This window comes from Quercus lobata, chromosome 4, assembly GCF_001633185.2.
Source record: "Quercus lobata isolate SW786 chromosome 4, ValleyOak3.0 Primary Assembly, whole genome shotgun sequence".
In the NCBI taxonomy this organism is placed as follows: Eukaryota; Viridiplantae; Streptophyta; class Magnoliopsida; order Fagales; family Fagaceae; genus Quercus; species Quercus lobata.
This window is the reverse complement of record NC_044907.1, coordinates 13,625,845-13,638,325: the sequence shown is the minus strand read 5'-3', so window position 1 is coordinate 13,638,325 and position 12,481 is coordinate 13,625,845. Positions and strand designations below refer to the sequence as shown.

At 33.3% G+C, this 12,481-nt stretch overlaps 2 protein-coding genes across 2 annotated transcripts; both read right to left on the bottom strand.

Moving 5' to 3' along the window:
• Nucleotides 1-2,755: 2,755 nt before the first annotated feature.
• LOC115987586 (scarecrow-like protein 3) lies at nucleotides 2,756-5,437 on the bottom strand. The gene is made up of 2 exons (XM_031111167.1): nucleotides 5,154-5,437; nucleotides 2,756-4,274 (listed from the first exon to the last, which is right to left on the bottom strand). Exon 2 carries the CDS (start codon nucleotides 4,232-4,234, stop codon nucleotides 2,900-2,902), a length of 1,335 nt encoding a protein of 444 aa, XP_030967027.1. The 5' UTR covers nucleotides 4,235-4,274; nucleotides 5,154-5,437; the 3' UTR covers nucleotides 2,756-2,899.
• A 3,987-nt stretch (nucleotides 5,438-9,424) lies between these two features.
• Nucleotides 9,425-12,481, bottom strand: LOC115984015 (scarecrow-like protein 3). Its single transcript, XM_031106889.1, has 2 exons — nucleotides 12,034-12,481; nucleotides 9,425-11,028 (listed from the first exon to the last, which is right to left on the bottom strand). Exon 2 carries the CDS (start codon nucleotides 11,000-11,002, stop codon nucleotides 9,593-9,595), a length of 1,410 nt encoding a protein of 469 aa, XP_030962749.1. The 5' UTR covers nucleotides 11,003-11,028; nucleotides 12,034-12,481; the 3' UTR covers nucleotides 9,425-9,592.

Genomic DNA, 12,481 nt, shown 5'->3' with positions numbered 1-12,481 from the left:
ACATGCAAAAGACTGTTTTTAGTTTCTAATTTTCAAAAATCAATAAAAACATGAATTTAATTTTATGAATTTGTCTCATTTAATAAGTTAGCATTAGAGTTTAACTATGTTAATGAAAACAAAAACTATTACCAAATATAACCTTAGTAATCACAGAATACATCATTGATGACCACTAAAAAGGAAGGGGGAATTATGAGTTTGGGTGTAACTATGTTATATTAATTACTCACCCTTCTAATTATTATTCAATGTGGAACTTTTCACTTGTATATATCCAACATATTTGAAACTTTACTACACCAAAAAATAATCTATTGATGTGACTTGATAGTAAAGAGCAATTACAACCCAAACATAGGACACTTTTTCACACTATGATATGAATGTTTTTCAATCTCTTGTCACTCTTGTTTAATATAATAACTAGTCGTAAATCCATGCGATGCATGAGAAAATGTGATATAATTATATTATAATAGAATATAATATATTTTGTAAGTTATGTATTTGAAATTATTAATTGTTTTTACAAGTTTATGTAAAGGAACATATAATGGAGTTGTCATTTAGTAGAAATATATAGTGATATAGGTATTAAAGCCTAAATTTAATAAGAAGATTAAAATTTCATAATTATAGTATTTTTTTACATTTTTAGTATTATCATAATCGGTTAACTTATTTGAACATCTCCAAGAACATAAAAAACAAAAAAAAAAAAATGTACATTTCCAAGTCCATGGAACACATATTACATGTTACATTTAAGTTTAAATACTATATAAGTTTAGAATGGTAGTAGCCTTTTTGTTTTCTATATAAATATAAGTATATGTATAATGCCTATATTTGAAAATTGAATTTTGAAAATAATATTTTCAAAATTTATCCTTTTTTTTTTTGCTGCTATTTTAGGGCCAAGCTCATATCTCTAACTTCCAATACCTATCTTGTTTGCATTTATAGCTCAAAACTAAAAAGCCATGTTTGATAAAAATCATTTGCTCTTCCACTAGAAAATTTGATTTGATTTGATTTTTTGAATTTTTGAGCCCAAAATTGATAAGGAAAGTTACAAAAAGAATCAATTTTAGGCCCAACCGCTCAAGTAGTCCATCCTAAAGCCAACCAAAGCCAATCACACCACACTGCCAAATCGACCATTGACAACAATGGTTTTTCGACCACCTATTGCTTTCCGACAAAGTGCACATACTATCCCACAAACTGTATAGACTTTCCAATAAATTTGTAAAAATTTTCCAATCAAATATACAAACTTTCCCACAAACTGTATAAACTTTCATACAAAATAAACAGACTTTCTCACAAATTGTACAAATTTATCACAAAATATATAGACTTTCCCACAAAGTGTCCAGATTTTCCCATAAATATACGTACTTTCTCATCAATTATACAGGACTTTTCCATAAAATAAACTAAATTTCCCACAATATATACAGATATGACTATGGAATGTACCGACTTTCTTACAAAATATATGGATATTCCGATAAAATATAAAATCAAAAAACCCATAAAATTTACAGATTTTCCCATAAAATATAAACAATTTCTCACAAAATGTATAGAGTTTCACATGGAACATACCAAATTTCCCAAAAAGTGTACAGACTTTCCCAAAAATATACAGATTTTTCCATTACAAATACACTTTCCCACAAAATTTACGGAATGTTTTCAAAAATATACTGACTCTCCCAAAACATACACAGACTTTCATAAAAAGTTTACAGGCTTTGCCAAAAAAATATAGACTTTATAATTAGATTACAAAATAGCCCTTTAAATATATAGAATTTATCACAAAGCATACAAACTTACCAACAAAATATACATACTTTTCCCCAAAAAATACAGAATTTCCCAAAAATTATACAAACTTTCACATAGAACATAAGACCTTCGAACATAGTGTATAGACTTTCTTACAAGATATACAGATTTTTTTAATAAAATATATAGACATCAACATTAAATATACAGACTTTTGCATAAAATATACAATTTTTCCTAAAACATTTCTAGACTTTCCTATTGAACTTACAAACTTTCCTAAAGAGTGTATAGAATTTGCAAAAAATTATATATACTGTCTAATTAGATATAAAAACTTTCTACTAAAATATACATAATTTCTCAAAAAGTATACAGACTTCCCAAAAAAAATATACGAACTTTTTTCCTAAAATATACAGACTTTCCCACAAATTATACAAACTTTCATATAGAATGTACAGACTTTCCAACACAGTGTACAGACTTTCCTACAAGATATACAGATTTTTTTCATAAAATTTATATACATTGCCACAAAATATACAGATTTTCCCACAAACTGTACAAACATTCCCACAAGGTATGCATACTTTCTCATAAAATATCTTTAGGCGTAACTTTAACTTGGGGTCTAAATCATAATCAAGTTGAATTTGTTCTCAGAAAACTTAGAGTGAGACTGAGACTGAGGATTTTTATTCGTTGAATGTCATGAGTTCGTCTTGCACTTCCTAGAGCTCTCTATCCTTAGATTTATTCAAAATTAGGTTCCAGCAAATAAATAGAGAATCATGTTGGGGTTACCCCTAATATCGTTCAATTTTTAAACCTTTCTGTAGAACATATGCATACACAAAAGACAAAAAACATAAGATCTTTTTATATGAAGAAGAAAAAGAAAAATGACAAATAGAAAGATCAAGAGAAATACTAAGAGCCTGGTAGAGCGAGGCTTGGTGTGTCCATGACATCAAGGGCTAAAATCACCCCTCCACCATTGTTACTATTGAGGGAAAAAAAAACACAAACGACAACAACAACAACAACAACAATAGAAAGAAATCATTAGCCACTGCTAGTAATTTCAGTTTCATCATCTGAAACTCCAGGCTGAAACTGAAAATAGGGGAATCTCATGCCAGTAGATAACCAAACATCCATTCTTTTCTGTGAAGCTATACGCATCACTATAGTACTGCAACATTGTACTAGCATCAACTCTACCATTATAGCTAAATGGCACCCTGCTGAAACCAGCTAACTCAAGCCATAAAATCCATTTCTCAAGCTTCTCATGCCTCTCCTTTCTCTCTGCTCCATCACATGCTACGATGTTTTTAATTTCCTCTCCAAAAAGCATCTTCTCAACCTTTTGTTGCTCTATTGGTGCTATTGATTTGGTGGAATCCAAACAATCAAAGAGAGCAGCATAGAATTTCATTGCATTGTGTACTCTCTCTATTAATGTAAAACCATTATGATTTGCTTCCTGCTCAGTTATCACCATCAGCTTTGGTGAGAAACGCCGAAGAGAACTTAGAAAGCTCTCCATTTTTGGGGAAGCACTTAGAGATAGTTCGGATGATGTCGAGGAGGAAGCACTGGCAATATACAAATGATTCAGATCCGTCTCAAGAAACTGTTGAAGAGACTGCTGATTCCTTCTTACCACTTCCTCATCAATAGCCAAGAGAGAATGTAGCTGAAGTACAGAGATGACTGCAAGAGCTTCTCCAGTCTTGATGCCCAAACTTTCAATATCAAGATTCTCCAATGTGCTAACTATAGGATTGAATTGAAATGGGATTCTCAACCTGTCAGCTACTTCTTTCAACTGAAAATCCATTTTTACTAATACTTCATTCTGTTCATGAATGCCCGTAATTTTCAAATGGGGTGCCCCTTCTTGCCGCGCACTTAATGCCTGAAGAAGTCTAATCCATTGTTCTGGCTCAACTGGATAGAGATCAATAATATGAACTACTTTTTCCCCCTCCATAGCTTCCATAATGGCCTGATTTGTGATCAAATATGCAAACTTCAAGAAGGGGCAATGCTCATAGAACAATTTTTGAACAAGAATTTCCTCAGAGACTGATGATATTTTCGTCGAATTCAGTGCTTTGTGCAGACCAGTAAAGCCTTTAAGCATCCTATCAGCAAATGCCTCAATGAAATATGAAGCAATTCGCTGAATTGCAGTGCCTTTAGGAGAGGCAAGATAGGAAATATGTTCAAGCCTGGTATTAACACTATGAAGACATCTGGCAGTTACATGGCTAGCACATTCTCCAAGAAGTTCTATCAATTGCAAACCTCCTTCCTCAGATTGTGGCGATCTGAGCCAGGGGTATGGTGATCCTAATCCAGGAGAGGATTCATGGGATGAAGTTAAAGAAGATCTGCCTTCTTGTTTTGCTCTTGCCATCAATAACTGAGAGCAAACTCAATGCACTGGGAATGGAGATCTGAATAACAGCTAGAATGGGATTAGATGTGAAGGAGAATAAATTTTCATTGCTGCAATAATAACACTACACCACTTGATGATAGAGAAAGTTGAGGGAAGGAAGAAAGAACTATATCTTGAATCCTTCCCTCCCTTTTTGTTGTTAGGTTTGTTAAAAAACTACAATCTTAAGCCAACCAAGGTAAAAATTGTTTGGTTTTTCAATATATTTTCAAGTAACAGTTTTGGTTCTCAAAGTCAAAAGAAGCAGTTGAAGAACACTTCAAATATATCACTCTTGAAACATAATTTTTTCCTCTTCAATAATTTCTTTTGGAAGTAAATGTGGGGCTATTTGGGTTGCTATTTACTCACAAAATCAAAAAATAGTTTCAAGACAATGGAACTTTTCCTTCCTATATCTCAACAGTATAAGCCAACTGACAGTAAATTAGAATCATAAACTCAAAGAAACTTTTAAGAAACAGAAAAGCCAATTTGTGTCCCTAAATTTTAAGCTGCAGATGTTTCAAAAATTAAATAAAAAGCTCAACAAAAGTAATCCAAAACCATTTTTCAAGTTACCAAAAAAATAAAAGTAAAAGGCCAATCAAAATTAGTTTTCCCAGCAAAATATAATGCTATCTTGATTCCATAAAACCAAAAAAAAATATAACATAAAAACTTTGAAAACCTCAGTTCTATTCTGCTCCAATATTTTCCCAGCAACCAAACACAGGTTGAATGAAAACCATGTTAAATATTTTTTTTTAAGAAAAACACACACACACACACACACTTATTATTCAATCCAAAAGCAAGCTTAAGGGAATGTATTGTTTTCAATAACTGATCAAAAAGGATTAAATATATATGGAATGGAAACATGGGAAATTACCAGGGAATGTTCAATTGGTTGCTCCTTAAGAACTGATCAAGTACACCACTAACTTTAAATTCCCAGCTGGGTTTTCAAATTGATCAAAAACCCAGAAAAACCTCTTAAGAAAATTTCCACTCTTGGTGAGCTAGTTTGCTAAACCATCAAAGTGGATTCAGAGCTATGCAAATTTTGCGGACAGGGATTGTGTAGCAAAGTGAGTCCAATAAAATAAAGCTATTGACCTATTGTCTTGATGGCCTTTTCCTTGGATCGTTGTTGGCAATGTTAGATGTTTTACGGTTTTGTCTTCATATATTTTTTGTCCCTAGGAGGAATCTGAGGAACATGGGGTTTCAGAAATACAAAAACCTGTCTTTCTAAATTGCAAGAGAAGCCGTAAATAAAGTGTCTCCATTATCACTATTTTGTTTTATTTCTTTGGCTATGTCCAGAAGCACTATTTGGATGCTTGGCATTTTCTTCTTGCATATTTGCAAAGAGACAATGGAATTGTGAAAAAGGCCAATGGCAGAAGCACTATTTTTTTCCTCCCACTTTTTCTCTTTTATACATAAATGCATAGATGTGACATCTGGATGTGGCTTTACTAGTAACTATCGTCACATGTCTTGCATCAACCCGCTCAATTCACCTAAACCGTCCAAATCGCTTGGCCAAAAACCTACTCTTACATATATGACAGCGCTTTCTAAACGAGTTGGGAGGATAAAAAATCGAAAAACCTCGACCTAGGTCTGTTTGGATTGAGCTTATTGTTGCTGAAACTGAAAACTGAAAACACTACAGCAAAATAATTTTTAAATATGTGAAAAATACCGTGGGACCCATTTTTAATATTTTTAATGCGTGAACAGTGTTGCTACAGTACAGCTACAGTGCAAAACAGTAATTTTTGTCCACCAAAAGTCAACATATGCGGGCAAAAGAAAAAAAAAAAAAACAAAGAAAACGCAGAACCAAAACGTGGACTCAGGATTTCTTGGAATCCAAACGCCCTCCTAATCTGCCTATATGTCTTTGTCTTTAGTTTATATCAATTTTTTTTTTTTTTTTTAACTCTATGATTTATACATGTTAATATGAAAAATGAAGATACTTTACCAACAAATTTATAAGCATACATACAAAAAAAAAAAAAAAAAAAAAAACAATCTTAGCACCAATTCAATGGCTCCAAGTCTTCAAGGAAAACTTTGGTTACAATAATTGGTTTTCACTAGTGAATTTGAGCAATTTGTTAGTAATGCTAACGGTTTTATGATGTGGAATCTAGCTCACAACTTGGGTTTACTGCTAGGTACCTTTTTTTTCCCAATGTTTTGTCCTCTCTCTTTGTGGTTTGCAGAGGTGGCATGGATTTTGTCCAGTCTAGAATTTAGATATTATCATCGAAAGAGGAAGGCATGGATTTTTTGTTGTTCATAAATAAAATATTTATATTAATATATATATATATATATATAGATAGATAGTTTCAATCTATGGTGTCACCAAGATATCAATTGATTTTTTGGTACAAACGAGAATCAAACTCCATATCTCTTATTCGACGATTTATCATCGAAAGAGGAAGGCATGGATTTTTTGTTGTTCATAAATGAAATATTTATATTAAAATATATATATATATAGATAATTTCAACCTATGGTGTCACCAAGATATCAATTGATTTTTTGGTACAGACGAGAATCAAACTCCATATCTCTTATTCGACGATAAGAAACTTTACGAATTGAGCTAAACAGAACCCACAAGTTTTAGTCCTTTTCAGTGTATGCTAAGACAAGCATATTGGATTATTGGTACCTTTTCATTGAGAGAGAAAGCTTAATGTCTAAAGAGAAGCATTCATTGCTTTATGCTTAGATAAGCTTGTTATAACTTATAGACATCAGCATATTGGCCTTCTGCTAGGAAAGGTAGCTTTCTGTCTTATATATACATCGGTCCTAAACATGTCTTGTGTGCACTCTCAAAAAAATATGTTTTAGTGTGGATGATATCAAGGAAAAACCATTGGTCTTTATAACCAAGAGTGGATTTTCTCCAAATTAATAATTGTTAGGACTTAGGGGGAGTACGGAGCTTCTCTAAAATTTATGTAAGCTTTATCATATTGCATTTGGATTCTGGGTTAAGAACAAAATCATATAAAATTATCAAAATCTTTCAGACGGATTTCTTTATCTTAGCTAAATTTGGTGATGTATAAGAGATGAACATTTGACAAGAAGATAAGGATTTGTAAAGGAATCATCACCGGCTTGGAATTGTCGAAAATAATACAATTTTAGCTTAGGTGTTGATACAAAATTCATGATTTTGTTCCTAGTGTAATGTATTGGTTGAAACTTGAAAGTTTAAGAATAAAAAATTCTTAAAAAAAATTAAAAAAGGAAAAAATATTTCCAACCTAAAAAAATTTGATTTTTTTAATATATAAAATAATACTGATCTTCAACTAAAACAGGTAATATTGAACCTAGGGAGTGAGTTAATCATGAATTTACCCATTTTTATTGTCTGTTAGATGGTAAAGAATTATATTATTGTTAGCTAATTACCATATATTAGATTATTATATTTTTTTTTTCCTTGAGTAAAAAAGATAACTGAATGGTCAATTGTGGAAATCTTCCTAGATGTCAACATAATAATAGCTCCTAGCCACTGTTTGGGTGAAAAATTGTAAAATACACAAATTTATAAATTATGGAATTATAAATCTCATAATTTACAAATTTCATTATTTGGCTCTAATCCCATCATTTACAAATTAATGGCATTGGAAACCACATCCTCTTGGGATGACTAGTTAATTGCCATGTATTAGAGGATTGGATTTTTTTTTTTTTTTTTTCCCTAACAAACAGATAATGATTTTCAATCCCTTGGTAGCAACTATCAATAGAGAATTCTCCACACACACACAAAGAAAAAGTGAATTATCATCCACCTAAATAAAGGGATTTATATTTAAGATGCTACTTAATTTACTATCACTACTTTAAAAACTAGATCGGTATGTTCAACCAGAAATTGGACCCTAAACCAATCTGAGAAAAACCGAAATTGAACCCAAATTTGTTTTTTCACATTCTTAAGTGCATCAAAATGTACCGAAGTGGATCAAATTGGATTGAAATATATCATATGGACTAAACTAGACTGAAGCGGACAGAATGAACCAAAATGCTATACTAATATGGCTTAATAGGAGCATAGTAACAATAGATGTTAAGATTTAGTTATTAGATATTGTCTAAAATATAGATGCATAAACATGCAAATGTCTTAAAATTAAATTACATATTAAAGACAAAATATATATATGGTCATATTGACTTGAATCAATCAATTTTATCATTGATAATTCATGTGAAACAATCTAATTCAAGATTTGATTATATAATTTTTTTTTCCCCATTATCCTTTAGTAGAATCATTATGTGTACAAGAACATTAAATCCTTGACAATAGAAATCAAGCATTAGGTTGACTTTTACTAACTCACTAAGGACCAATTGAATTAAAATGAAAAATCCTACGTATTGTAGTCCAAGTTAGACCAATTTTTGACAAATTCAAATTGAGTTTTTTAATGATCCAGAAAAATGCCCTAATTCTCATGTTGAAAGGAACAAACCAAAAAAAAGGATTTTACCCTTAGATTCTAATGGTGACCACTTATGATTTAAATTCTAACCTTATGTCAAAATCATAATTTCTCATGTAATAATCATTTGGTTCTTTTGCTATTTAAGCCAAAATGTATATTTTTTTCATGATTCAACATGAGGTGTATACACTAAGACCTAGATGGCATAGGAAATTGTAGGCACTCCTTTAGGTGAGTTAAATCATAAGAACCTCTCTCTCTCTCTCTCTCTCTCTTGAGAATCAGTCATAAGAACTTAATTCCACTAGGAATCTAGGATCCCAACAGCATTAGCAGGAAAGCATCCTAAGAGACTCAAACTTTCACCCTTGAGGATCTGAACTCAAGACATTGACCCCAACCAAACTGCATGCTTTACAATTGGGATTAGATTTGCTTACTCTTTCCCATGCTCTAGCAATAGAATAAGGCTGGCTAACACCAAGTAACAAATGATGGTGGTTCTCTTCTAAAACTTGAGTGCCTGGTTAGGTTATCAAAAAATTGAGTACATGCTACTTTAAGCTCTTGAGGTACAAGTTCCATGGGTAGCCGTGACTGCCAGAGTCAAGACCACCAAATCAAACTATAATGGGGTGTATCAAATGCTAGAAAAGGAGAGAGTACTCATTATCCATAAATTGCTTCAAATATGGTGGTTTCAGCCAAATATACAATATCTCAGTCTACATATAGAAAGGAAACTAAAACAAGTGACACAGGAAGAAAAAGAAAAAGAAAAAGAAAAATCATATGGGCAGATAGCTAGTAATCTTAGTTTGACCACCTTCTCCAGGCTGAAACCGAAAATAGGGGAATACTTTTCCAGCAGATAACGAAACATCCATTTTCTTCTTTAAAATTATAGCCACCATAATTACTGATCTGCAACAGCCTCCCAGCCTGCAATCTACTGTAGTAGCTGAATGGCACCCTCCCGAAACCAGCCAACTCAAGCCTCGAAATCCATTTCTCAAGCTTCTCATGCCTATCCTTTCTCTCTGCTCCCTCACAAGCAATGATGTTTTTAATTTCCTCACCAAAAAGCATCTTCTCAATCTTATGTCGCTCTATTGGTGCTCTTGATACCGCGGAGTCCAAGCAATCAAATAGAGCAGCATAGAAGTTCAATGCTTTCTTGACCCTCTCCATTAAAGTGAAACCATTATGGTCTGCTTCCTGCTCAGTTATTACCATTAACTTTGGTGAGAGGCTCCAAAGAGAACTTAGAAAGCTCTCCATTTTTGGGGAAGCACATAGAGATAGTGGGGATGATGTGGAGGTGGAATCCAGGCTAGCCAAATACAAATTGATCAGATCCTTGTCAAGAAACTCCCGTAAAGGCCGCTGGCGATTATGGAAAACTTTCTGCAGGTTCTTTAATGCCACAGGTGAGTCTCTTCTTAGCATATCATCATCAGTAGCCAAGAGAGAATGTAGCTTAAGTATAGAGCTGACAGCAAGAGCTTCACCAGTCTTAACACCCAAACTTTCAAGATCAAGATTCTCTAATTTACACACTATAGGGTTGAATTGAAATGGGATGTCCAATCTGTCAGCTTCCTCTACCAACTGAAGAGCCATTTGCTCCAATACCCCTTTCTGCTCATGAATACCAGTAATTTTCAAATGGGGAGGGCCTTCTGGCCGTGCACTTATCATCTGAAGAAGATTAATCCACTGTGCAGGCTCTATTGAATAAAGATCAATAATATGAACCACCTTTTCCCCCTCCATAGCTTCTATAATGGCCTGATTTGTGATCAGATATGCAACCTTCAAGAAGGGGCAAAACTCAAAGAACAACTTTTGAACAAGCACTTCCTCAGAGACTGATGATAATTTAGTTGAATTGAGGGCTTTGTGCAGACCAGGCCAGCCTTTAAGCATCCTATCTGCAAGTGCCTGGGTGAAGTAAGCAGCGATTCGCTGCATTGTATCACCATCAGGAGAGGCAAGATGGGAAATATGCTCAAGTCCGAGATTAGCATTCTCCATACTGCCAGTACCTACATGGACAGCACATTCTTGCAGAAGACGTATCAAACACAAACCCCTCTCCTCCGATCCAAGCTCCCTAATCCAAGGGGATGGTGATCCTAACCCAGGAGATCGTCGCATCCAGGGAGAGGATTCATGGGATGATGAAGTTACAGAAGATCCGTCTTCTTGTACTGCTGCCATTAGTAACTGAGAGCAAACTATGTGCACTGCAAATGGAAATCTAAAAATTATTTCAAAAAAAGCTAGAATGAGATCAGATTTGAAGGAAAGCCAATTTTAATTGCCACAATAATTACACTAGAGCTTTATGTTGTTTGGTTTTTCAAATAATTATAAACTTAAGCCAAATGAGGTTTAAAAAAAAAAAAAAATGATTTTCAACATATTTAAGGACACTGTAAATAGTTCTCAAAGTCAAAAGAAGAAATTCAAGAACACATTTTTGAAAATCGCTTTCAACAAATCATTCTCAAACAGCCTGTTTTGCAACTACTGTTCTCTGTCTGTGTTTTCTCTTTCAGGAATTCCAACAGAAACAGGTTTCCATTTTTATTTTTCTCTACTTATTTGAAACATTATTTTCTGAAAACAACCAAACAGGTCAAATTTGGGGTTCTAATGAGTCATAAAATCATAGTTTAGTCTCTAGACAATGAAATTTTTCTTCTCCGTATCTCAACAGTATCAGGAAAGCGACTGAATTAGAATCATAAATTCCGAGAAACTACAGAAAAGAAAAACCAACATTGTATTCCAAAAAAATTGTATTCCATATTTTCTGCTGCAACTGTAACCAACTTTATATTAAAAGTTGAAAAAATAAAAATAAAATAAAAGGCAATCTGTGTCCCTAAATTTCAATCGTTCCTAAATTAAATAAAAAGCTTGACATAAGTAAGCCAAAATCATTCCCAAAGTTACCCAAAAAAAAAGAACGAAAGTTACAAATCCAAACAAAACTAGGCCTACTTAAGTGAAATACAATCCTTTCTTGGTTCCAGAATGAACCAAAAAAAAATTCAAAACTCATTTCTATTCTGCTCCAAGATTTTCCCAGCAACCAAACACAGCCTGAATGAAAACCATGCCATAATTCAAGAAAATTTTACCTATTGTACAAAAAATCCAATAGCATGCTTAAGGGGTGTGCATTATTTTTCAAGAATTCCTCAATGGGACCTAATTTATGAAACAGAAACAGAGGAAATTACCAGAGACTGTAAAATTGGTTCCTCTTTGAGAACTGATCGTGTACACCACCAACTTCAAATTCCCAGATGGGTTTTCAATTACATCAAAAACCCAGAAAACCCACTAAGAAAATTTCCTGGCTTGGTGAGCCAGTCTGCTAAACCTTGTGGCTTCAGAGCAAAGCAGGGTTTGGGGTCTGGGACTTTATTGCAGAGTGAGTCAAATAGAATAAAGGCTCTTCTCTTCAAGGACTTTCCCATAGCTGCATTGGTGACAATATATGAGGTTGTTTTTGTCGTCATTGATTTGTTGTCGCTTGGTGTATCAGACTAATATGGAATTTTCTGAAATACAGTGTTTCCTCTCTTTGTAGACTGCAATATTAGCAAGGAAAGCCTTAACAAGTACCTCCAAAAAACCACCATTTGGATTTTTGTTAAAGGTATAGCCATCCATCTGGTACTTTCT